The sequence below is a fragment of the Fundulus heteroclitus genome, chromosome 16 (genome assembly GCF_011125445.2).
Source record: "Fundulus heteroclitus isolate FHET01 chromosome 16, MU-UCD_Fhet_4.1, whole genome shotgun sequence".
NCBI lineage: Eukaryota > Metazoa > Chordata > Actinopteri > Cyprinodontiformes > Fundulidae > Fundulus > Fundulus heteroclitus.
In genome coordinates, this window is record NC_046376.1 from 4,724,138 (window position 1) to 4,751,216 (window position 27,079).

Below are 27,079 nucleotides of genomic sequence, written 5' to 3' on the forward strand. Positions count from 1 at the left end.
TCTTTCAGGCCGTATGGTAAGAAGTCATGATCTAAAATGGACGTGCAGGGATTGACAAAAGTGACTAAATTATGCTAAGTTTAACAAACTTATGACAGGTAATATTGAGACCTTCTAGGCAAGGCAAGGCAAATTTAGTTATAAAGTACAATTCAGTATTCAGTATCCTTCTAGCGGTAAGAAGGTGGCTTTGGAAATTGTTCATGTACCCCTTCCCACTGCTGCCCTCTCTACTGACTCACATTAACATTTCTATCCTGTTTTCTGCTTTTTCTTGCAAGGAAACCTGGTCATATATAATTGGAATGTGCTAACGGAGAGATTTTAGTCTCTTTTCTTAGGCATTCTCAGAGACAAGTTAGTACCAAGCGGTGCCACAGTGGTCCAGGGGACGGAGAAAAAGGTGATGTACCTGACTCTTGCCTAATCCAGTTTTTAATCAAAAAAAAAAAATATCTGTAATTTTTGCAGAAGCTGCATAGAGGTTTAATGGGGAATGTGATGCTACAAGGTTAAGAGAAATGTTTTTTTATTAATGAACTTATACAAAGAGGTTGAACTGTCTGTAAAATATTTTGCTTGGATAAATTTTGTAAGGGATCAAGATCTGGGGTAAAGGTGAAGAACTTTTAGAATAGTTCGTTTCAGAGGGAACGATGTGGTTGATTTTGTTTTGAGAAAGTTTTACTGTAATTTTTGTTTTAATTTTTCTTTTCAACTTATGTACACTACACTACGGATGAAGATAGACAATTCTTGTATTAGACAATCCGATTTTGGACAAAATCCATATTGGCAAAATGCTGGCAGAATTCCTTGTGGTTTCAGACACAACGATTGGAGAAAGAAGATTCATGGACAACGCTTGTCCTGGAACGATGTTGTGCTGTTGAACTGAGACATGAGGACTGAAAATGGACAACTTATTGCAGGGGCAAAGACAGAGGCATCGGATAACCTTCAATGGACCACAACACGAAACAAAGATGAGTTGGCAGACACCCCTTCTGCATTTCACATCAGATTTTCCTGCACATAATTAAAACACAAAACACACATTAGAAACATACACATTGGCGGATGCGCTTAGAAGAAAACTTTCAGATTAAAAGCAATCAAGATTATTATTAAACCCCTAGGATGTTAATTGTTTTAAGTCAGAGCTGTTATTAGCGAGCGATAAGAGGGTCAAACACATTCGGACAAGTGGTACTGGTCTGGAAACAAAGCTGGTAGAGATTTTGGGCCGCTGATAAGAAGGATTTTCTTTTACTTTTCTAACAAAGTTTTTATTTAAATCATTTAAAATACATATAGATATGTTTTGGAATTTTATTAACCCCACAGGGTTTTTTTAATAAGATTCAAAGAGGCACCTTTAACATACAATAAGCTTCATAAAATACATCATGCATGAGAAGAAATAGGGGACACCGCTAAAAGACATCCATTTTGCACCAAAATATTAAGTTACGGGATGAGAGCATAGAGCAGCTTAAGTAATTATGCTAAACCTAAACAGGTTCAAAAACTTATGAGTATTGGTGATTAAAGTAAGGAGTGGGATACATAGGGGGGGGGTGTTTAATCGTAAAAGGAATATGGATAAGAACAATGTATGCAATTTAGACGACATGAAAAAAAAATATATATATATATATATATATATATATATATATATCAATGAGCGACAATTATGATCATGAAAAAACTAGTGGGCGAAGAAGTTGAAGTAGGCATTACAGCAGCAGTTAATAGCATAAACTAATTAATGAACGAACGAGTGAGCAAGCTAATTTTTCAATATAAGCAGAATAAACTCTAAACCTTTTAACCTTGTTCAAGCGAAGGACAAATTGTGAGCACAGCATTTACTGGGTATCTTAAAGTAAGCAGAGGCGCAACTAAGAAATTAATTATTAGGATGTAAAGCAACACAAAGGTTAAGGACTTAAATGGATAAAACTGCAAGTTTAGACTAATGCCTTATTCTAATAAATAACTTGGGTAAATTAGGGATTAAAGCACCAGTGTAAATAGTTTGGAATTGTACGCAGTTACCTGAAAGGTTTCAGGAGACTTAACATCTCTCTGTTTGAACACAAAATAGCACAATAGTTGTTCTTTAACTAAATGTTAAAACATCCAGAATGAAAAAACACATAAGCAGAGTTTAGCCAACTATTTTCGTTTAGACCAGGATAATCTAACGATTGTCTTCTTGCGTACATGCAGAAAAGTAATGAGGTCAATTAGATTAGTTGGACATTTGGAATCTGGTCAGGACAGCAGAAGTGACTCCTGGACACAAGATGATGATAGGAGGATAACAGCTTCAACATGATATCAATGCATGAAGGTTGGCTCTGAGGAACATCAGAGCTGCAATGGCATCAGACAGTGACACTCCTGCTGTGCTAAAAAACATCTTGAACAGGACTATGCATGACTGCTTTGCTTCACAGGTGATGGAATTCAACTACAAGGTTTCACAAACATGACATGGAGAGGTTGGCGTTCAGGAAACGCACCTAGAACACACTCTTGGACTCTTTGGGGTAAATGGGCTCTAAAGGGGGCCACTTAACAGGAGATAAACTGAAAGCCTGGGCTTACGACGAGAGACATTTCACAAACAGGGGGTGTGGACACCCGGGAATTGCTGCTGTGGTTTGAAAATGTCAAAGATTTGTTGCAGGTGGTGGAGTGTTTCGATGACCCAGGCGCTTGAAACCAGGTTGGACAAAGGAGACAACGTCGTGTTCCCACAGGGATTACCTATAACCTAACACTGACAGTGAACATTTTTGTTTTTGGGTTTGCTGGAGTTGCCAAAAGGAGCATCGGAGATGACTTTCTCTATCCTGACCAGGTTCACACTTAAAATGCAAAGAACAAAATTATAGAGGCCAAAACAAATACGGACACAGAGAAGTGTTTATACAAAGAATTCCACTATTCGTCAATTTAAGGTGCAGATACTAAGGCTAAACAAAGAATTAAAAGAAGGGCAAAACTTAAAGCTGATCATTTACCAATGGGTGGTCAATGTTTAAGGGGGTTTAAAGAAACTGCACAATTTCTCGAATAATTACAACAGACAGTGATTGATGAAACAAACAAGCAAATTCTAGAATGGGAATTTTTAATCTGCTGGGACAAGACGGTGCAAACATAAAATAAGGATTTATAGATCACTGGGTGATATAAGATCACAACGGTAATAATAAATGAATGAAACTGTAAGAAAATCACTCGGAATAATGTCTGCTTAAAGTTTTTCAAGGATGAACTAAACACATGAGAACAAAAACTAGATACTTGTTAAAGGGTTGATTTACTTGGGGATATAATTATGCTTGGATGTATTATCAATTAAACTAATGTTGAATGACTGAAAAAGGTTTAAAGACCTAGAGCAGTATGGAGCTTCTTACATGGTCAGGGGGCGATGTGTTTAATAAGCAACAATGACTTACTGCTCACAGCATACTACAGTTTAAAGGTTTGTTTCAAACAAGATTCAAACAGGGGGACATACGATAAAACCAGGGTTGTTTACAAAAGCTGTCTGTTAAAACAAGCAAAAGTGATTAAAAAAATCAAGAATTAATGGGGTTAGAATTGCTCTTTGCGTCAGGTGAAGGGCGCATTCAACTACAAGTCTTTTTGTTTGATGCACGTCAAGCTGAAACTGATTCACAGAACTACTTCCTGTCTCCGCCCTGGGCTACACCCACTTCCTGAATAGCAACCAATCACAACTCCGTGTGGGCGAGGGGCATGCACACACTTCCTTTCTCTTAGCTGAGCTTTTCAAAATAAGACAAGAAGTACATAGGGCTGCTTCTTATTAATATCACAACATTATTCTGCAAATATATATAGTAGAGCTTTCTTTTACAAACTTAAGGGTTTTTCTGTTGGACTTTTTAGAAAAATGTGAAGTATTTTAGAGCTGGTTCAGTAAGAAGTTTCTGAAAGGTTTTAGTACAATTCCCTGTGTGCTAGATAAATTGAGATGAACCGTGTCACAGTAGCCATGAAACATATGATGATAAATTTCTATTGCAGAGATCTTTTCAACTGTTGGACAATTGTAAGGTGAGACACACATGGGAAAGAATTATAGAGAAATGCTGCTGCAGATAACGTTGAACTTTCAGATTTCTCCTTTTATATAAGAGTAATGCAAGATCTAATGATTACAGTAAAGGAGGTTAAGCTAAGAGCATAATAATTGTGAACGGAAATATCTGGATGTGAAAGTGTTTGAAGAAGGTAAATGAAAGAAGGATTGGGAGTCTTGATAAGAACACTAATTACACCTTGTTTCTGTTATCCAACAGTAAACAAGGCCTGGTGTCTGCCAACCATCTCAACAGAGCATTTTCCTGGGAATAAGATGCTTATTGCCTGAAAAAGGACAGAACACTCATTACCATCTAACTAAATAGTTTTTGTCCATGCTGAGGAATAAGAAGAGGACTTAAGAAGTTTGGGAGTACATGCCAGAGACCTATGATTTTTTTTATGTTTTCTTCTTTCTGTTTGCCATGAAGGTGCAGTTGCCTGAGAACACTGAGCTGACCACTTTTGCGCAAATAGATTCATGTCTGCCACGTGCTCAGACTGGCCTGACGTTTTTTTTACTTGCGTTATTGACGTACAGACTTTTTATATCACAAAACTGATTTTTTCTCTCTTTTTTTCTCCTTTCTGTTTTCGACTGACTTCCATGTTTGATTTTATGTGTTATGATGTTTATACTGTGATGTTGCATTATGTTGATCGCTATGGCTTTATGACTAAGAATGAAAACTCTCTGTTACAGACACACACACCAAGACCTGCAGTTCTTGCAATCTTTTTGCTTTGTTATATAGAGAAGCAGGATCTGATGGCTATCACAGATCCATAAATTACTCGGTAAGGCTAATTTTTAGATTCAATGCAGGGTGTCTTCTCGCTCAGATTGGCCCAGAGTGGGATTCCCCTAGACTGGGCTCTATCAGGTTTTTTACCATTTCTTAGAGAGATGGGGTTTTCCTGCTTGAGGCTCAGCCTGCCCTCTGATGCCCCCTACTGGTACTCTTGGATTTGTGAGGATTGAAGGTGATGGATGGTTGTCCATAGGAATGGAGAGTGGAGGACCGAGTAGGAGGTTTCATGGGGTGGGGGTAGAGTAGACGAATTTGGCCTTGATTAAGGTACATCTTTAGCTTATCTGGTCTAAAGTAAACTTAAAATAATGTGCGCATAGGAACCTAAAACAGGCCTAGCTCAAATAGTTGAACCCTAAATTGTAGTTAAAATGCTTGGACTGTGGTGTTGAGTAAAAAATGCTGAATTATGAAGTATTCATGCTGATTGATGCTAAGATGTTTCCATTGTGGTTTGTCCGGCCCATTGGAACTGTTTTCGTTGTGATGTGCCTTTGGGGCACACCAACAGGGGGGGCTAACGGACAACTGGACTGGTTTTTACAAAGTGCTTTTCAGTCACACCAGCAGAGATTGTGTGACCCCAGAGACTGAGCCGCACTATCGACTGCCATGGAGATCACAGATGGATGGACTCTGGAAGCCGGAAGCTGACGTGCGTGGATTGCTTGGACTGGACCGACTGTTCTGGGAGAGGGACAGACTGAAAGCTGTCGTTCCACTGGTTGATCATCTTTGGTGATGTGCCATAATGACACATCATCAGGGGGTCTGTTAGGATATCAACAAGGTCAAGTGGAACGAGCTGTTTATCCCAGAACTGCATGGCACACTTAGATGGCACTGACCCAAAAGATTGGCACATATCTATCAGATACCACCCCGGAGGTGACACAGCTTCCCTGCTGATGTCACAGTTTGGATGTGTACCGCCCTTGTATGGGTGTGTCCCGAGATCCCTTTATAATGTTTGTGTGATGAGCACTCAAGGCCTCCTGCCGATCAGGGGCCAATCAGCGCTGGTGTGACTGTAACTATTTCTCTGTCTTTACGTAGATAAAATGTAACTAAAAGCATACTTGTCTGTTTTATGCGTCCTACATTCAAGGTAGTAAAGTGGGGGTCGCCTGACTGGGTAAAACGAACTGGGTCCACCGAGGGTGCTTCACCGTAGACACGGCACGATGAAACAATAACAGTTTGTAATTTACTAACTCATCTTGATCAAGAGATGGTTTCTTAAGTAAAGGTTTAATAACAGCTACTTTAAAAGCCTGTGGTACATATCCATTTACCAAGGATAGATTAATCATGTCTAAAATAGGACCACTGATCAGAGGGAATACCTCCTTAAACAACTTGGTTGGGATTGGGTCTAACATACAGGTAGAAGGTTTAGATGAAGCTAAAATTTTAGATAGCTCAGAAAGCTCTACTGCTTTTAAACAGTTCAAACACTGCACAGATTCTAAGGATTCCTCCAATGCTGCCTCACTTACTGAGGACGAGGTAATCATGTTTGGGAGGATGCCAATTATTTTATTTTTAATGGAATCAATTTTATTTATGAAGAATCCCATAAAATCATTACTGCTAAGAGCTAAGGGAATGGATGGATCAACAGAGCTGTGGCTCTGGGTAAGTTTGGCAACTGTACTGAAGAGAAATCTAGGATTATTCTTATTCTCCTCAATTAATGATGAAAAATATGCTGCTCTAACTCTGCGAAGGGTCTTGTTATACAACAATAGACTGTTCTTCCAGATTAGGTAGGATTCCTCTTGGTGTGTAGAGCGCCATTTTCTCTCCAATTTCCTAACATTGTGCTTCAAGGAACGCAGCTCTGAATTAAACCAAGGAGCCAGCTTCCTGTGAATAATCACCTTCTTTTTCAAGGGAGCTACATTGTCTAATGCAGAACGCAATGACGAAGTCATACCGTTTACAAAGACATCTATTTGTGAATTGGAAGAAACAACATTGCTGCCATCTACAGGGCATTTCTGCAATACGGAGGATATTAAAAAGGGGACAGACTCTTTAAGTTTTGATACAGCATTATCCGATAAAGATCTACTATAATGGAACCCTCTTTTGGGAGTGGAGAACTCAGTTAGATTAAACTCAAATGTTATTAAAAAATTATCAGATAGGACAGGGTTGTGAGGAAATACTGTTAATTCTTCACAATAAATGCCATATGTCAGCACAAGGTCTAAAGTATGGAGCCAAGAGTGCGTCGGTTTATGCATATTTTGAGCAAAACCAATTGAATCTAGGATAGTTTTAAAGGCTACACTAAGGTTATCACATTCTGTGTCAACATGGATGTTAAAATCACCCACTATAATAGCCTTATCAGCCTTATCAGCCTTATCACCACTATAAACACCAAATCAGATAAGAAATCTGACAACTCATCCAAAAACTGAGTGTAAGGGCCTGGTGGACGATACAAAACAACAAACAGAAGAGGTTTTATTGCTTTGCAGTTTGGATGAGGGAAACTGAGGGTTAAATGTTCAAAAGAACTGTAGTTATTAATTGGCCTGGGACTAATTAATAAATCAGACTGAAAGATGGTTGCCACTCCTCCTCCTCTTCCCACAGATCTGGGAATGTGGAAATTTGAATAATTGGAGGGAGTTGACTCATTTATACTAACGTAGTCCTCTTGTAGCCAGGTTTCTGTGAGACAAAACAAATCAATCTGTTTATCAGAAATCAATTTGTTAACTAACAAAGTCTTTGGAGGGAGAGACCTTATATTTAATAGACCACATTTAATTGTTTTATTTTTAGGTTCAAGGTGAACCGTATTGATTTTTATTAGGTTTTGATGATTTGTTCCTTTTAGATAAGTTTTTGATCTGTTAAGTTTTGGCCGTGGGAAAGACACAGTCTCAATAGGATAATGGATGGGTAACAGTACAGAAGCTGCAGAGGTGTGTTAAACTACGGCTCTGCTTCCTGGTCTGGACCCTGGGTTGTCAGCATTTAGGAGGACTAATAAATCCGGCCAGATTTCTAGAAAGAAGAGCTGCACCATCCAAAGTAGGATGGATGCCGTCTCTCCGGATCAGACCAGGTTTTCCCCAGAAAGTTCTCCAGTTATCAGTGTAGCCCACGTCGTTTTCAGGACACCACCTAGACAACCAGCGGTTGAATGATGACATGCGGCTAAACATGTCATCACTGGTCAAATCAGGCAGGGGACAAGAGAAAATTACGGAGTCCGACATTGCTTTAGCAAACTCACACACCGAAGCAACACCAACTTTAGTGACCTCCGATCGGCGTGATCGGGTGTCATTACCGCCAGCGTGAATAACAATCTTACTGTATTTACGCTTATCCTTAGCCAGCAGTTTTAGGTAAGATTCTATGTCGCCCGTTCTGGCCCCTGGCAGGCATTTAACTATGGTCCCTGGTGTCTCTAGTGCCACGTTTCTGACTATTGAGCTCCCAATAATCAGGGTCGGCTTCTCAGCGGGTGTGTCGCTGAGTGGGGAAAATTTGTTTGAAACGCAGACGGGTTGGTGGTGAACTGGGGGCTGAAATCTAGAGCTATGCTTCCTACGAACTGTCACCCAGCCGGCCTGCTTACCCGGCTGCTCGGGTGCTTCTGGAGGACCACTAAGTGAACTAACACTAGGTCTATGTGGCTCCGCGCTAGCAGAGGGGCGGCTATCAGCTGGTCTTTCCATAGCACGGAGCCGGGACTCTAATTCTGACACCCTCGCCTCCAAAGCTACAAAAACACTACATTTATTACAAGTACCATTATCACTAAAGGAGGCAGAGGAATAGCTAAACATCTGACACAGAGAGCAGGAGATAAGGGGAGACTTAGTCAGAGACGGAGAAGCTGAAGTAATAGTAGGAGAGGAAGCCATTGTGGAGCTAAATCTAGGCTAGGCTAAAGCTAGGCTAGCGCCCTTCTACCACGCCAAGAGAGCAAACCGTGAAACACGAGGAGATCCCAAGCGTGATGTGCAGCAACAGAAAATGTTTTAAAAGTGCTTATGTGTTAGAAACAGATGTTACAGCAAAGAGATTAAAGATAAAAGCGAGAGAATCTGGAGCAAAAAACCGTTGATCCACTATTACCATTTAACATAGAAAGTACTCCTGGGTCAATGTGAGCTTCTGAGCTTTCTGTGTCTCTGCTCTGTCTTCTCTAAGCCCCAGTGGGTTGAGGCAGATGAGCGTTCACACTGAGCCTGGTTCTGGTTCTGCTGGAGGTTCTCCTCCCTGTTAAAGGGGAGTTTTCCTCTCCACTGTCGCTTCATGCATGCTCAGTATGAGGGATTGCTGGAAAGCCATCAACAATGCCAAAAGACTGTCCACTGTGGCTCTACGCTCTTTCAGGAGGAGTGAATGCTGCTTGGAGGGACTTGATGCAACCTGCTGGGTTTCCTTAGAGAGGAAACTTTCTGACCAACCTGGAGGATTTGATTGACTTCGACTTTGTAAAGTGCCTTGAGATGACGTGTTGTGAATTGGCTCTATATAAATAAAATTGAATTGGTCACCTGAAACATGATCAGACTGAGTATGTATCATAAGCTTCAGAAAAACTGAATGAAAGTCCAGTTGGCTCCGTTTTAAGCACGTTTGCTGTTGTCATGATCTAGATATCTGAGAATGTGCACAGCTCTGTTATCATCTGCAGTACATTCAAAGATTTAGACAAGCGGAAGTTTTTAAACCATTAATCATCTTAGAAAATATTGATATTCCCAGTTGGCAACCATTGTAAGTGACAGAATAATACGTTTTAACCAAAGTCTCTCTAAATATCTGTTTGCCAACAAAAAAATGTTTGAGTCGTTTTATGTTTGGCCACACATCTGACCAGTCAAGGGAGGTAGGCTGGTGAGGCAGTGCCTCATATGTCTTCATGACAAGTAAAATATCAGCAATAAATCAAACTTGTCTGTTCTTTAAATGTGTTTTCTGTTCGATTTCTAAATTTTTATAGTCAAAATTGCTGAGTTTATGCATCATCTGTCCAAATATACTGGATAGGGGTAAGATGAGGCAGTGGGGAGCTGTGCCCCTCTTATGGGGTTGTGTTGCACACAGTCAGTCATCCATCCATCCAATATTTGCACCCGCTGGTCCGTGTGGTCACACGGAGGCTTGTGCCAATCTCCAGCAATCATTAGCCGAGAGACGGGGTCCACCTTGGACAGAATGTCCCTCCATCACAGTGCAACTCAGAGACACATGGGACAAACAACCATACATACCGACTCACAGGTATGGCCAATTTAGAGAGACCAATTCACCTAAAAGTGGTGTTTTTGAATTATGGGAGGAAGCCCAAGAACCCAGAGAGAATCCAGGGATGCACAGCCAGAACATGCCAACTCCATGCAGAAAAAACCCAGGCACTGATCGCTGGCAGTTGGAGCATGCCCACTTCTTTCTCTCTCTTTATATTGCCAATATACATGTAAGATTACCCATGTACTTCACATGCTTATGTTTTAGTTTGACTAATATATTTAATTAATCTGTGACATAGTCTGTCTAATTTGTCATAAGTGTGAAACAAACGTATGGGGTGCAGCAGAAAGTACCATGCCACACAGATAGGGGCAGTGGTGAGCACCATAGGCACAATGGACAACAGGTGCACATCACTGCATGCTCTTCTACACAAAATGTGCAGCTACACCTATTTATAACTGTTCAGACAAAATGGAAAATTCTGTCTCTGAACTTCGCTTCTTCCTTTTCTATTGAAATTGTAAGTTCAACACAAACGTAGCAGCTTCAATCAGGTTTCATAATACTGGAAAACAAGACAAAAAGCTACATAACCCACAGTTAACAAACATGATTGTGTACCTGCTCCTTAGTAAATAATAGTGTGCACATGATATCAGCTGTTGATGCATCGCCGCAATCTTGCACTATCGTCTGAATCTGCTGCAGAGCTTGCTCCTCTAAAGTTGGGGAAAATGATAAAATTCATTTCTGGTAAATTAGCCTGATTTGCATTGCTCCTCATGATATAATTGCACAAATATTAACCATTCTCTCATACCTCCTCCTCTTCCAGAACTCCACCCGACAGCCCAACATTCTGATCCTGCAGGGAATGTTCTTCTGTTACCCAAGCAGATGGGCTGGATGTAGTCGTTTATGGTGGGTGGGGGTGACAGCTTGAGCAATGCGATGTTGTTTCCTGTCAGGCTGCTCATATGGATATTTACTACATTAAACAACATCTCAGATGGATTAGCTCCATTCTGTGTTAGACGACCCAACCTGACTGTCCAGTCAAGCAAATTGATGGAGCTGAGGAATAAAAGATGGACAGAATTAGTCCTGAACAGATATTTACACATCTCACCAGTTTAAAAATGCTGCAACTGGATTCCGCTTCCCAAAGATCAGGCCTAGTACACATGTAGCAGAGTGGAAAAGGATGCATTTTTATGTGGTTATACCTTTCATCCACACATAAATGGAATTTTACTCGCCTAAGATCCGATGATTCTGTATGGGGTAAGAGAGCTTTCTAAATAGATTTGTACATAAAAGGATAGTTGTGTCCATATCAGTCAGAAGTTGTGCATAACAAACATTTGTAAACTCATAATACTTTAAATCACATTCAAAAGATACAACATACAGTTTAAATAGTTACAACTTCAATAACTAATAAATACAAATTTCAAGTTTAAATTTGTGCTTTACTCTTTATGAACACAAACAGCAGCGGCTGCTTGAGAATACGGATTTTTTCTTTGAGAATACGAATTCACTACAGTGGTCTGACGTCACGGTTTCCAAGGCTGGTTAATGGAGCACAGAGTGCGAAGATAGGAGCCGCGCATGCATTCTTCAGACTGACCGTCTCTGAATGCACCGCGCCTGCAGCTTCATTCCAGACAGCGCAGAGCTCACAGTGGTAAGTTAAACACTCCCTTTTCTGCTGCTGCTGTTCTTCAAAAGTACGTTTTCAGGTAGTTTGAAGCGAGAACATTATACTTTTAAGCTTCCCTATGTGGCCTGTTTACAGAGTTAGTGCATAATTTTAATAAAAAGTCCGACGTTGAGCGTCTGTGCCAACTGGTAGGTTTTTTAAGACTGACAGCCTATTTCCTACTTTTATCTTTAAAAAAACAACATTGAGGATGGTATTAAACATGTGATCACGTTGAAATTGTGACTATTTATCTGTAAATAATTAAAATGAAAACTGTAGAAATTGCAGTAAATCGTAAAAGACAATTTCTCACTTTGAGCACACGAGATGCGTGTGTCGTTTATTTCAATAGGAAAAACACTGAGCTCCAAAATGGCGCTGTCCAGCAACAACAAAAGCCTGGGGCTACACGTCATCACCCTTCTTAACATTTAAAGGGACCGCGATCCCTGAACAGCTATACTTACATGAAGTAACTACAGGCAGAACAAAGTGCTGTGTCTAGTATGAACGGTATGTAGAACCATACTTAATAACAAAGGTGAATTATGTCAATCACATTCACTACAAAACACAATTTTTATATATTAGTAACAGTAAAGGGAGTAGAGTTAAGCTACTTTGTCTAACCTTCACAGCATTGTTCATTAAGGAAAAGTTATTTCTGTCTGTCCACCTTTACAGCGATTAATCTATAAATTATGTGCAGTTAGTTCAGTTCATTCTTTCAGTGAAATGGTAGAAATACCAGAGAAGGGAAGCCATTTGTTACATTTACTACTATACATTTGACCCTTTCTTTCTTGAGAACTATAATAATCTGCACGTTAACCACATATAGTTTTATGGTGTGAAAAGGTGAGAATTGAAAAAAACAATTATGGTAACATTTGGCATTTTTTATTTACAGGAAGAAACAGAAACAAAATATGTGAGGATAAACACTTCTGTGCCAATCCTCCAAATATTTTTTAATGAAGGGGACCTGAAACCAGCCTTCAGGCTAAACAGGGCCACCATCGTCCTCCTCCTTCAGCTGCTGCCCATCCAGAAGCTCCATGGATGGCCACAGGAGATAGAGGTGATGCTGACCCTCTGCTGGCTGGCCTGCGGTGCATCCTATAGGAAAACAGCTTGCCAGTAAGATCTCTTACCTTCTTGTCCTTAAATAGAGCCAACAATGACACACAATTGATACATAGATTATATTAATTGGATAGAAGATTAAGACATATCAGCATATTACCTAAATTACAAGTTAATTTTATATTTGGTACAGGTCAAGTGGAGGCACGCTACAACAGACACCACGCCAAGGCTGATAAACATCATTGAGTGCGCCTTTGGTGATCTGAAGACACGGTGGCGTTCCATCTTCTTCAGGGCGTTGGAGGTCCGCCCGACGTTTGCCCCAAAAGTAATCGCCGCCTGCTGCATCCTCCACAATATTTGTATAGAGGCAGGTAACCAGCTAGATGAGGAGGTCGACCCAGAGGAGGATGGCCATCCAGCGGTTGAAGACAGGGAGCTGCTCCAGCTGGCTGCATGTTTAAGTGAACATGACTACACCTGACCTAATGTAGATCAGTTCTAGTCATGTACACGTGCTGCTTCATTTCATTTTTTTCACTACCTGTAAAAATACATAAAATAATCAGTAAATTAATTTCCATTCCAACTATTTTTAATTGTATGTTTGTAGGTGTTGTCTATTTGTATAAGATGTGAATAGAAGTTATTTCTTTGTTTTAAACCACGTTAGTAACTGTTAATTTGTTGAATATGTTACACCTTCATTCTGTTCCAAAGTTAAAACATTTGTCTAAAATAAATACCTGTATTTTTTCATATATTGTTACTATTGTTTTCTTTCCCTCTTTCTTCTCTCGATTCTTCGTGTCCTCACTCAGAGGAAACTCACTTAGATAGGAAAAACATTTATAGAATTTATTTATAGATTTATTTATAGATTTTATATTAGGGCTGGACGATATAGAAAAAAAGCATATTGATTAAAAAAAATGCATATTGATCGATAGATAATTATCAAAAAGATTTAAAACCTGGCTCTTATAATATTGCTAAGTGACTTACTTTTAATATATCACACACAAACACTCAATCCCAATTTAATTCTTATTTAACCAACATTTTTAATTATAACTGATTTTTTTATTTTTATGAAAAATGACTTAACTTAAGAGACCTGGGTGATGTTATTAAATACTGACAAAGAATAAACTAAAGTGACCGGCGCTGTTAGAGAAAAACTTGCAGCCCGGAACTCAGCCATGAGTGGCGAGTAATTGTCTGAAGCCAGGTTTTTCAGCTGCAGAAAACAGCAGCAGCATGTCCATCACTATGAAGCACGTTACTGCATGCGTGATGTCCTTACGCCGCCAGGACGCTTTGTCATTTTATCACAAAGAACGGAGCCCAGTTTAGCTGCTATACCTGCTTTGTTTTGGAAGAACTTCCAGAAGATTCCTAAGACGCGGAGCCGCGCGGGGCTGACACAGCTCGCGCTGCTGCGGTAGTGAGCGGCTTACGTGATGAAACAAGTTGGTTGCGTTACCAGACTTTGTTTTTACCGGTTCCTTGCAAATGTTACAATTCACTGTGGTTTATTTCAGTCAGGCTGGCAAACAAGTAAAACCCCGTTTTGGGACAATTTCCTCCGCCGCTCCTTGCTGCGACATATTAACGTGCTCTGTGTTGTGGTTTGAGAGGGCGGCGCTTGTGACGGCGTGCCTGGGTCCGCGATTACGATTGGTCGAGAGGAAGCAGTGACTGTAGCATCCACAGACATGAATACGTAGACGCCGCGTCCTCGGGTGAGAGGCGTGCCCATAGACATCATATACGTAGACGCGTCATAGGGCGCAGGTTCGCACGTCAACGTCACCGCCATATTGTATGTGGCAGAAAAAAGTCGAGTTCTGTTATTGTGAACGTGAATCAGAAAAGATGCCTCATTCCTGTGCTGCAATAAATACACACACACACACACACACACACAGGCATATATATATATATATATATATATATATATATATATATATATATATATATATATATATATATATATATATATATATATGTGTGTGTGTGTGTGTGTGTTTATGTGTTATGAATATAAGGATAAATTTGTTAAATCTAAACATTGCGGTCTTCATTGTTTCATAAACCCGTGTCACAGGAGAACCTTTAGGAACAGACTTTTTGGGTGAGTATTAAAGAGGTAAAATTAATAATATGAGGAAAAAAAAGTCCTAAAGTAAAAATAAACTAACAAACACAAAAGTGATAATGTTATGATAAAAACATCATATTATGAGAATTAGGGGGAAACATTTCCAGAATAATCACAGTTTGCAGAATTATTTCACTCCTGGAGTAATAGGGCCAGGTTAGACTATTTTAATTATTTTTATTCTTTAGGAGAATAAATTCAGGAGAATGAAGCTAAAGGGATACGGAAATAAACTTGTAATATTACGAAAACAAAAATACTACGAATGCAAAGTATATTCAGAGATTAAAGTCCCTCTGATACTGTTTAAGTGACTGAGTAACTGCCGATTTGCCACATTTAAGATGGCGGACGCTCTGACGCATCGCAGCATAGGCAGAACCCGCCCAATGACGCGTCTACTCTTATATTATGTCTATGGGCGTGCCGACAGAGCGGCCATCTTAGGTCAGACCAAGCTGCGCTCAGAGAGAATACAAGTCAATTCAGAAAAATGTACTTTATGTTTTCAGACACTCTGAATCCGGTGAGTTCTCACCCGATTTCCAGATAAATCAACTGACTGAAAACGTCACCCCTTTAGGGGCTACATGGGACCAATTGATTGAATTAAATTATTGTCTAACTTAATATATAATTTCGATTTTGTATTGAAAGTAAGCAAAGTTCCAGAGCTACATCCCAGGAATCCCGACTTTTACTCCGCTTATGGGTGCGCAAATAAAAGGATACTAGGAACCAGATCCTGGGGAATTACCTTCCATAAGTAAGATTTTATGATAGATAATCCTCATGCTTTACAGTCACAGTTTTTCTGGCATAAACACAATATGTGCTAATGGGTAGCAGGGATGGAAGTAGAGAAAAGTACATCAAACACCAAAAACAAACAAAATGGTCCTAAATTACTGGATAGACATGATTTGTGGTGGGGGGGGGGGGGGGGGGTATTATACAGTTTTTGCTATGATTTTGTAATGTATTTGATTCTTAGATGCGTTAGGTTTTTTGTTGATTTTTTTCCCCCCAGATTGCGGTTTGTAATATATAATTTTTAAATGCTGTTATGAGCACCTCTGCTCTCACTTGTCTGTATATAATTTTGCTCCTATGTAGATCAGTGCTGTTGGCTGTAGATCTGTGTCTGTGTATATAGCCTATACATACAGTATATATATATATATATATATATATATATATATATATATATATATATATATATATATATATATTGGAGGAAAGAGAGAAATTTATGTGTGTATAAATTGTGTGTATATTAGATTAATATATAACTGCAAAATATGTAAGTGCATGTACATTTTTCATCCAGTTTGACTTCAATTTAAATAGTTTTAGTTCTGAATAAATATATGTAATCTGTCTGAAAGGTCACGAGCATTGTGAACATATGATTAAAATGAGATCTGAGCAGCCTCCTGTTCATTTTGACAGCAGATGTCTGATCTGTGGTCTGACCAAAGATGGCCGCCCTGTAGGCACGTCGGCCCAGCGGCCGGCAGCCTACAATGGGGCGTCTACGTATATGATGTCTATGGTAGCATCAACTAATATAGGCTAAGAGGAAGGAAGGGACACTGTCTCTATAACCAACTTGTGCCACACGTCTTTCGACTGATATATATTGTTATTAAATTATGGTCCAGCTCCATTTTATATGCTGCTGTCATTCTTTGGAGACATTTACAATTTATTCCAGCAATTATTGAGTTAATAAAGAAACACGCGTCAGCCTGATAAACACAAAACAAATAAATCACTCTTTTTTTTAAATTATGCACTAACTCTGTAAACAGGCCACGTAGGGAAGCTTAAAAGTATAATGTTCTCGCCTCAAACAATCTGAAAACGTACTTTTGAACAACAGCAGCAGAAAAGGGAGTGTTTAACTTACCACTGTGAGCTCTGCGCTGTCTGGAGTGAAGCTGCAGGCGCGGTGCATTCAGAGACGGTCAGTCTGAAGAGCGCATGCGCGGCTCCTATCTTCTTCTTCTTCTTCTTGATTTTATTGGCGGTTGGCAAACAACTTTCCGGTGTGCATTACCGCCACCAACTGGTGAGGAGTGTGGGTCAAAATGGCCATACTCCCAAAGATACTTATATTTATGTATCTATATCTATAATATTAAATTTACAAATACTAAATCCTCCTAATTATTCCTGTTATTATTAAATATTTAAATAAGTATTGATAACATTTATTTTTTGACTTTTTCTGCAGAATATCTATTATATCAAATTTAATTTTCTCCTTATTAAGATCTCTAACCAAAATCCTTCTTTCCTCTTCATATTTCTTACAATACATCACTACATGTTCTACTGTTTCATCTTGTTCACAATATTCACATTTGCCCGACATATGTTTCCCTATTTTGAATAGTGTTTTATTTAATCCTGTGTGTCCAAATCTAAGTCTTGAAATAACTGTTTCCTCTCTTCTGATTCCTTCTGCTATCCTCATTTCTCCGACTTTCCGTTGAATCCTATACAGCCATCTTCCTCTCCTTTCTTCTTCCCATTGTTTTTGCCACCTTTCCTTCATTCTTTGTTTAATGATACTTTTAATTTCTGTCTTACTTAAATTAATCATCATATCAATAGTTCTATTTTTTGATGCTTCCTTAGCAATCTTATCTGCGATTTCATTTCCATTAATCCCTATATGTGCTGGTACCCAAATAAATATAACACTAATACCCATCATTTGAATTTGATATAGAATTTGCTGTATTTCAATTAATATATCTAATCTACTATCTGAAAAATGATTTTGTATACTAAGTAAAGCTGAACTTGAATCTGAACATATTATTGATTTTAGTGGTCTTACTTCCTCTATCCATTGTAATGCTAATAATATTGCTAATAATTCTCCTGTATATACTGATAATTCATTATTTATTCTCCTCTTTACTTTGATATTGAAATCTGGAACATAAAATGCTATGCCTAACCTATCATTCACATTTTTAGATGCATCTGTATATATTTGAATATAACCATAATAACTATTAACATATTCCTGTATGAGTTTATGATTAATATTGCCTTCTTTTTTCTTTTCCAACCATGACAAATCTACTGTTGTTTCAGGTATGAGCCAGGGAGGGATTACTGATAACGGTACAGTTGGACTACAATTAATTTTATCTAACTCAAGTTCTTCTACTTTTTTTCCCACTATCCATCCAAAACTTCCTGTTTGTCTCCTCTCCCTTTCCCAACACGGCTGCAATATTTCTTTTGTAGGATGATTTTGACCATGACCCTGTAAACTAATCCAATAATTTAGTAACAGTTGTGTTCTCCTGATTTCCAGTGGCATTTCCCCAGTTTCAACCTGCAACGCTACAATAGATGTTGTTTTAAATGCTCCTGTAATTAACCTTAACGCTTGTGTTTGTATACCCTCTAACTTTTTAAGTGATGTACTTGCTGCTGATCCATAAACCACACTACCATAGTCTATTGCTGATCTTATTAATCCTGTATATATAGCCTTTAAAGCAGTTCTGTCTGCTCCCCATTCATGACCAACTAAACATCTCATAATATTCAAAACTTTTTTGCACTTATCAATATTTTTTTGAATATGAAATGTCCATGTAATTCTATCATCAAACCATAAACCAAGAAATTTAAAATTTTTAACCCTTTCTATCTCTTGATTATATAATTTAACCTTCACCATACTATTGATTTTTTTCCGAGTAAAAAACACAGTTTTCGATTTTTCCACTGAAAGTTTGAATCCCCATTTATATGACCAATCTTCTATCTTTTTAATAGCTTTTTGTAATTTCTTCACAATATAATCAGTATTACGACCTCTCACCCAAATTGCCCCATCGTCTGCAAAAAGAGAACACCCAAACCCATTTTCTATATCTTTAAACACATCATTAATCATTATAGAAAAAAGTAACGGACTAATTATGCTTCCTTGAGGTGTTCCATTTTCAATAAAATATTTTGACGAATAACTCCTTCCTATTCTAACCTGTATTTTCCTTTCACTTAAAAAATCTTTTAACCATCTATATACTCTACCTTTAATATCCATCTTCACTAGTTTGATCATCAATCCTTCCCTCCACATCATATCGTACGCTTTCTCAATATCAAAGAACACAGCCACTACACTTTCTTTATTTATTTGTGCTTTCCTAATTTCATGTTCTAAGCACAAAGATGAATCCATGGTATTCCTTCCTTTTCTGAAACCACTTTGCCATCTAGATATATATTGATTCCTTTCCAAATAATATACCAGCCTGTCATTGATCATTTTCTCCATAATTTTACAAATGTTTGAAGTTAAAGCTGCGCGGCTCCTATCTTCGCACTCTGTGCTCCATTAACCAGCCTTGGAAACCGTGACGTCAGACCACTGTTGTGAATTTGTATTCTCAAAGAAAAAATCCGTATTCTCAAGCAGCCGCTGCTGTTTGTGTTCATGAACTTGAAATTTGTATTTATTAGTTATTGAAGTTGTAACTATTTAAACTGTATGTTGTATCTTTTGAATGTGATTTAAATTATTATGAGTTTACAAATGTTTTTTATGCACAACTTCTGACTAATATGGACACAACTATCCTTTTATGTACAAGTTTATTATGGAACCGCTTTTACCCCATAATTCTGACACTGGCAAAAGTAGGGATTTCTAAAAACTCTGTCGGAGTTTTAGGGTCCCCCGCATCACTGACGTCACATACGTGCAGCCTTTGTTATAGACTCGGCCATAGTGGAGTAAAAAATTAAGGCTGTCAAAGAGGTGCTAATTTCTGCGTTGCTGTGATTTAAACTGAACTAATTCTCTAAACTAAGGGGTCTCTGGGCATTTATTTCCAACTGAAATTAACTCTTTATGGAACAGCATTTCCTGTCTTCTCCCATAGACATAATATAAGAGTAGACGCGTCACTGGGCGGGTTCTGCCTATGCTGCGATGCGTCAGAGCGTCCGCCATCTTAAATGTGGCAAATCGGCAGTTACTCAGTCACTTAAACAGTATCAGAGGGACTTTAATCTCTGAATATACTTTGTATTCGTAGTATTTCTTTTTTGTAATATTACAAGTTTATTTTCGTATCCCTTTAGCTTCATTCTCCTGAATTTATTCTAAAGAATAAAATAATTAAAATAATCTAACCTGGCCCTATTACTCCATGAGTGAAATAATTCTGCAAACTGTGATTATTCTGGAAATGTTCCCCCTTAATTCTCATAATATGATGTTTTTATCATAACATTATCACTTTTGTGTTTGTTAGTTTATTTTTACTTTAGGACTTTTTTTTCCTCATATTATTAATTTTACCTCTTTAATACTCACCCAAAAAGTCTGTTCCTAAAGGTTCACATGTGACACGGGTTTATGAAATAATGAAGACCACAATGTTTAGATTTAACAAATTTATCCTTATATTCATAACACATAAACACACACACACACACATTATATATATATATATATATATATATATATATATATATATATATATATATATATATATATATATATATATATATATATGCGTGTGTGTGTGTGTATTTATTGCAGCACAGGAATGAGGCATCTTTTCTGATTCACGTTCACAATAACAGAACTCGACTTTTTTCTGCCACATACAATATGGCGGTGACGTTGACGTGCGAACCTGCGCCCTATGACGCGTCTACGTATATGATGTCTATGTCTTCTCCTAGGTATCGAGACTTCAAAGTAAAAGCATACATGGAACATTGTAAACATTATTGCTGGTTCAGAGTTTTTTTTAACTTTTTTGTTTTTACAGGCCTAGCTGCTCCAATATGTTGATGTACAAAGGAGAAAAATCAGCTTTTTTACACAGGCAAAACATAGCTTTTATTTTGAAGGGATCATATTTCTCCAATTTTAACTTCCCTTCATTGGCGTCCTGTTAAACCAAGAATATAATTTAGAATTCTCCTTCTCATGTATAAAGCCCTTAATAATCAAGCTCCATCATATATCAGAGCTCTGATTACCCCGTATGTTCCTAACAGAGCACTTCGCTCTCAGACTGCAGGTCTGCTGGTGGTTCCTAGAGTCTCTAAAAGTAGAATGGGAGGCAGATCCTTTAGCTATCAGGCTCCTCTCCTGTGGAACCAACTCCCAGTTTTGGTCCGTGAGGCAGACACCCCGTCTACTTTTAAGACTAATCTTAAAACTTTTTTATTTTAGACAAAGCTTATAGTTAAAGGTATACTATGCAACCGGGGTTGATTTTCCAGTGAGGCTCCCCCCAGAGGGAGAAAGTAAAAGTGCACTGTCATAAAGATGCTCAGCTGTTCTGGTTTCTCCGTCAATCCAGGCGCGGTTGTTTTGAGCTTAGCAGACAGGCGAACGCAACGAAAAGTGGAAAAAACGGCAGTACAAACAATGACTAACACAGTGAAGGTATAAACATCAAGCTTCCCGCAGCGCTATCTGGCTGCCTCGCCAGTTTTATTATTATTATTATTATTATTATTATTATTATTTTTTTTTTTTTTTTTATGTTGGCGAGACGCTACCGCCACCGCCTCGCCAAGCCGCGGCCGCCTCGCCGCAGTACCGTCTCGCCAACATAAAAAAATAAATAAAAATAATAATAATAATAATAAAACTCGATATGCTTATGTTTATTTGACGTTAACACGCGGTTCTTTGTTGTTGCTTTCGCGCGTGCATATAGTGAATGGCAGGGCAAAAAACACATGGAGTTCTCGCCGTAAAGCGAGACTTCTGTGTGTGCGGGCCGTGAGCTCTTGCAATTGCAAGTGCGGTATTTCCCCCACAGACCCCCACAGACCACCGAGAAAAACCTTTGTTCGACCTGAAATGACTCATTTAATCATCCAAAACGGTATGGAACACATTAATTAACTGAAAAATGTTGCATAGTATGCCTTTAAAACAATGGTCAATGGTGAATTTTCATGGGTTTGCATAAATGAAAACGTTTCTAAAAATGATCCATTGTCTACGTTATTATTTAAAAAAAACATAAATACCTGTCTACTTCTGTACAAGGCCTCAGTTTATGATTTACATGAACTTTGCAGCAGTCATTCATCTATCTCTTACCTGTCATTTAATACTTCTGAATTATTATTTAATGGACTGATATGAACTTCGTCTCTGATATTAATGGTAATAACATCTAATGTTTACATTTTTTCTCTCATCAGGTCATTGGTCAAACGGACCAAACACCAAACAGGTGTCCTCAGCTTCAGCTTACCCTGAGAAGCATCTGGCGTCTGTCAGCACATAGGTCTCAGACACCAGTGTCCCTCCACACACATGCAGGCCATTCTTCTGCAAGCTCGCCATCCATGGCCACTCACCAGCTGATGTCACCGAAAATCCATCCAAAATACGAGAACCTAGTGGGGCCTGTCCACAGACTACGGCTGGAGAAAGAGGACACAGGTGAAAACAATGAATCATCTTTCACAAAACTATTTGTGCAACTTAATTTGCACAGATGTCATTCAATACTTTATCTCAAAAAACTGAAATCTCAAAGAATTTGTTAAAATGAGGCGTTAATTTATCCAAAATAACGTCCCAGCTGTCTTGGATGTTTGTTATATGGTAATTCAGTGATACAACCATTTAGATTAGTGTGATGGCTGTAGATAAGATAAGATAAGATAGTCTTTATTGATCTCAAAAAAAGCAAAACATTAAAAGAAAAACAAGATATAAATGTAATGAGATTTATACTATAAATCTCACTACATTTATATCTTGTTTTTTTTACTTAGGATTTAAGTTACAGATAATGAGTTTGTTTTGGTTAAAAAATAATTTATATAAACAATGTAGGACTGTATTCTAAAATAAGTGTGTGCATTTTAGTTTACTCTGTTATTTCAGAGACCTGGTTAAGGGGAGATGAAGAGTTTCAGTTTCACTTAGATGGTTATGAAATGTTTTGTATGAACCGAAAACATAAGAGAGGAGGAGGAGTAGCTTTATATATCGACAAAAATATGAACTGCAGTATTATGGAAGACATGTCAATGTCAGTTGAGGAACTTTTTGAATGTGTAACAGTAAAAATTTCACATCCAAAAAGTAAAAACCTTATCATAAGTTGTATGTATAGAGTCCCTGGATCTGATATGAAACTATTTATGGAGTGGATGGATAAATTATTTAGCAATAAAGACACAAAAGATCTGATACTTTGCGGTGACTACAATATTAATATTTTAAATCCCACGAAACATGGCTTGACAGATGAATTTATTAACACAATGTTTACTCTGGGTTTGCATCCGCTGATCACCAAACCTACCAGAATTACAACTTATAGTGCAACATTAATCGACAATATTTTTTGTTATATTCTGGGAACCAAAGTAATTGGAGGAATATTAGTTAATGACATTAGCGATCATTTACCAGTCTTTATGGCATATGATATTGAGTATAATAAAAACAAAGAACTGGATTATGTTTCTTATAAAAGAACTGTAACGGAGCAATCTATAGTTTCTTTAAAAAATGATCTTGCCTGTCACAACTGGGAATCTATTTATGAGGAGACTGATGTAAATGCAGCTTATGACTATTTTCTTAATACATTTCTTTCAGTTTACGAAAAAAAACTGTCCCTTTAGAAGTATTAGGATTAAATGTGATACAAAAACACCATGGATGACTAAGGGGCTATTAAATGCATGTAAAAAGAAAAACTATTTATACAATCAGTTCCTGAAAAGAAGAACAATAGAAGCGGACTTTAAATATAAAAGATATAAGAATAAGTTAACATGTATAAATAGAGAATGTAGGAAACAATATTATTCTAATCAACTTAATAGGAAAAAAAATGATATAACGGGAATTTGGAATGTTATTAACACTGTCATTGGACGTGGATCTAGTGGACCATATCACCCAGAATATATTGTGGAGAACAATACAGTTATAACAAACAAAGAAGAAATTGCAAATGGGTTTAATGATTTTTTTGTTAATGTAGGACCAGAACTTGCTAGGAAAATTCCAATTGAAGACGATTGGTGTAGTAAATTAATAAATAACAATTTCAATTCAATGTTTTTGGCCCCTACAAATGAACAAGAGGTTTTGAGTGTATTTAAAAAATGTAAAAACAAAAAGTCACGTGACATAGATCATAGACATAATATAAGAGTAGACGCGTCATTGGGCGGGTTCTGCCTATGCTGCGATGCGTCAGAGCGTCCGCCATCTTAAATGTGGCAAATCTGCAGTTACTCAGTCACTTAAACAGTATCAGAGGGACTTTAATCTCTGAATATACTTTGTATTCGTAGTATTTATTTTTTGTAATATTACAAGTTTATTTTCGTATCCCTTTAGCTTCATTCTCCTGAATTTATTCTCCTAAAGAATAAAAATAATTAAAATAATCTAACCTGGCCCTATTACTCCAGGAGTGAAATAATTCTGCAAACTGTGATTGTTCTGGAAATGTTCCCCCTTAATTCTCATAATATGATGTTTTTATCATAACATTATCACTTTTGTGTTTGTTAGTTTATTTTTACTTTAGGACTTTTTTTTCTCATATTATTAATTTTACCTCTTTAATACTCACCCAAAAAGTCTGTTTCTAATTCAATTCAATTCAATTTTCAATTCAATTTTATTTATATAGCGCCAAATCATGAAACATGTCATCTCAAGGCACTTTACAAAGTCAAGTTCAATCATATTATACAGATTGGGTCAGATTATACAGATTGGTCAAAAATGTCCTATATAAGGAAACCAGTTGATTGCATCAAAGTCCCGACAAGCAGCAGTCACTCCTGGGGAACCGTAGAGCCACAGGGAGAGTCATCTGCATTGTACATGGCTTTGCTGCAATCCCTCATACTGAGCAAGCATGAAGCGACAGTGGGAAGAAAAACCACCCATTAACGGGAAGGAAAAACCTCCGGCAGAACCGGGCTCAGTATGAACGGTCATCTGCCTCGACAGACTGGGGTTACAGAAGACAGAACAGAGACACAACAAGAGAAACAAAAAAGCACAGAAGCACACATTGATCTAGCAATCTGTTCTACATTAGATGGTAGTAGCGGGTGAGCCGTCTTCTCTGGATGATGTCACAGTTAACAGAACGCCAGACCAGGTGTACCTACTATGAAGAAAAAGAGAGAGAGCAAAAAGTTAAAAGCTGAAATGACGACAGTCATTTCAATGTAATACAATGCAAAACTGGAGAACAGTAGACTGAAGAACAGTAGAAATCAGTAGAGTGAGAAAATTAGACCCTGATGTCCTCCAGCAGCCTAGGCCTATCACAGCACAACTATGGAGATAGCTCAGGGTATGAGCCACTCTAACTATAAGCTTTGTCAAAAAGGAAAGTTTTAACATTAGTCTTAAAAGTAGACGGGGTGTCTGCCTCACGGACCAAAACTGGGAGTTGGTTCCACAGGAGAGGAGCCTGATAGCTAAAGGATCTGCCTCCCATTCTACTTTTAGAGACTCTAGGAACCACCAGCAGACCTGCAGTCTGAGAGCGAAGTGCTCTGTTAGGAACATACGGGGTAATCAGAGCTCTGATATATGATGGAGCTTGATTATTAAGGGCTTTATACGTTAGAAGGAGAATTTTAAATTCTATTCTTGATTTAACAGGAAGCCAATGAAGGGAAGCTAAAATTGGAGAAATATGATCCCTCTTGTTGATTTTCATCAGAACTCTTGCTGCAGCATTTTGAATCAGCTGAAGACTTCGAACTGCATTTTGTGGACTTCCTGATAGTAAAGAATTACAATAGTCCAGCCTCTAAAGGTTCACATGTGACACGGTTTTATGAAATAATGAAGACCACAATGTTAAGATTTAACAAATTGATCCTTATATTCATAACACATAAACACACATATATACATACATTATATATATATATGTATATATGTATATATGTATATACATATATACATACATACATACATACATACATACATACATACATACATATATATGCGTGTGTGTGTGTATTTATTGCAGCACAGGAATGAGGCATCTTCTCTGATCCACATTCACAATAACAGAACTCAACTTTTTTCTGCCACATACAATATGGCGGTGACGATGACGTGCGAACCTGCGCCCTATGACGCGTCTACGTATATATATGTCTGTGACATAGATGACTTAGACATGAGATTGGTTCGAGGGGTGGCGGAAGAAATCATCAAACCATTTACACACATTTGCAATCTATCCTTCCAAAATGGACTCTTTCCCAACAGAATGAAAACTGCTAAAGTAATCCCACTCTTCAAATCTGGAAATAAGAATACTTTCACCAACTTTCGTCCGGTTTCACTCTTGCCACAGTTTTCTAAAATCTTAGAAAAATTATTTGATTGTCGGCTTCGCAGTTTCATAGAACAAAATAAATTGTTAACCGAAAGCCAGTATGGGTTCAGACAAAATAAGTCCACATCACTTGCATTAATTGATTTAATTGAAAGCATTACAGATGGCATTGATAAATGTAAATTTGTTTTGGGAATTTTTATTGATTTACAGAAGGCATTTGACACTATTGATCACGGTTTACTATTAAAAAAGCTGGAAAGGTATGGCATCAGAGGGTTACCTAACAAGTGGTTGCAGAGCTATTTGGAGGATAGAAAGCAAATTTTACAGTTTGGTAAACATAAATCTGGGCTCAGGGGCATAACATGTGGAGTACCGCAGGGCTCCATTTTGGGTCCAACTTTATTTATTATGTATATAAACAATATTTGCAATGCGTCTTCTGCTATGAAGTTTGTACTTTTTGCAGATGATACTAGTATTGTATGCACTGGAGACAACTTGGAGCAACTTTTGGCGCAAGCAACAATCGAAATGAACAAGTTAAAGAAATGGTTCA

General features: G+C 37.9%; 2 protein-coding genes across 2 annotated transcripts in view; both read right to left on the bottom strand.

The window, feature by feature from the left end:
- Positions 1-22,592, bottom strand: part of LOC110368154 (tryptase gamma) — a 32,723-nt gene extending 10,131 nt beyond the window's left edge. Inside the window, exons 1-3 of the mRNA XM_021315227.2 lie at positions 22,420-22,592; positions 11,002-11,255; positions 10,803-10,900 (exon numbers count right to left, since the gene is read on the bottom strand). Coding sequence (XP_021170902.2) covers positions 10,803-10,900; positions 11,002-11,255; positions 22,420-22,511 — 444 coding nt within the window. The 5' untranslated portion in view covers positions 22,512-22,592. The remainder of the gene's footprint in view (positions 1-10,802; positions 10,901-11,001; positions 11,256-22,419) is intronic.
- The window catches only part of LOC105923620 (transmembrane protease serine 9), a 283,180-nt gene that overhangs the window by 198,298 nt on the left and 57,803 nt on the right, over positions 1-27,079 (bottom strand). The window lies entirely within an intron of this gene.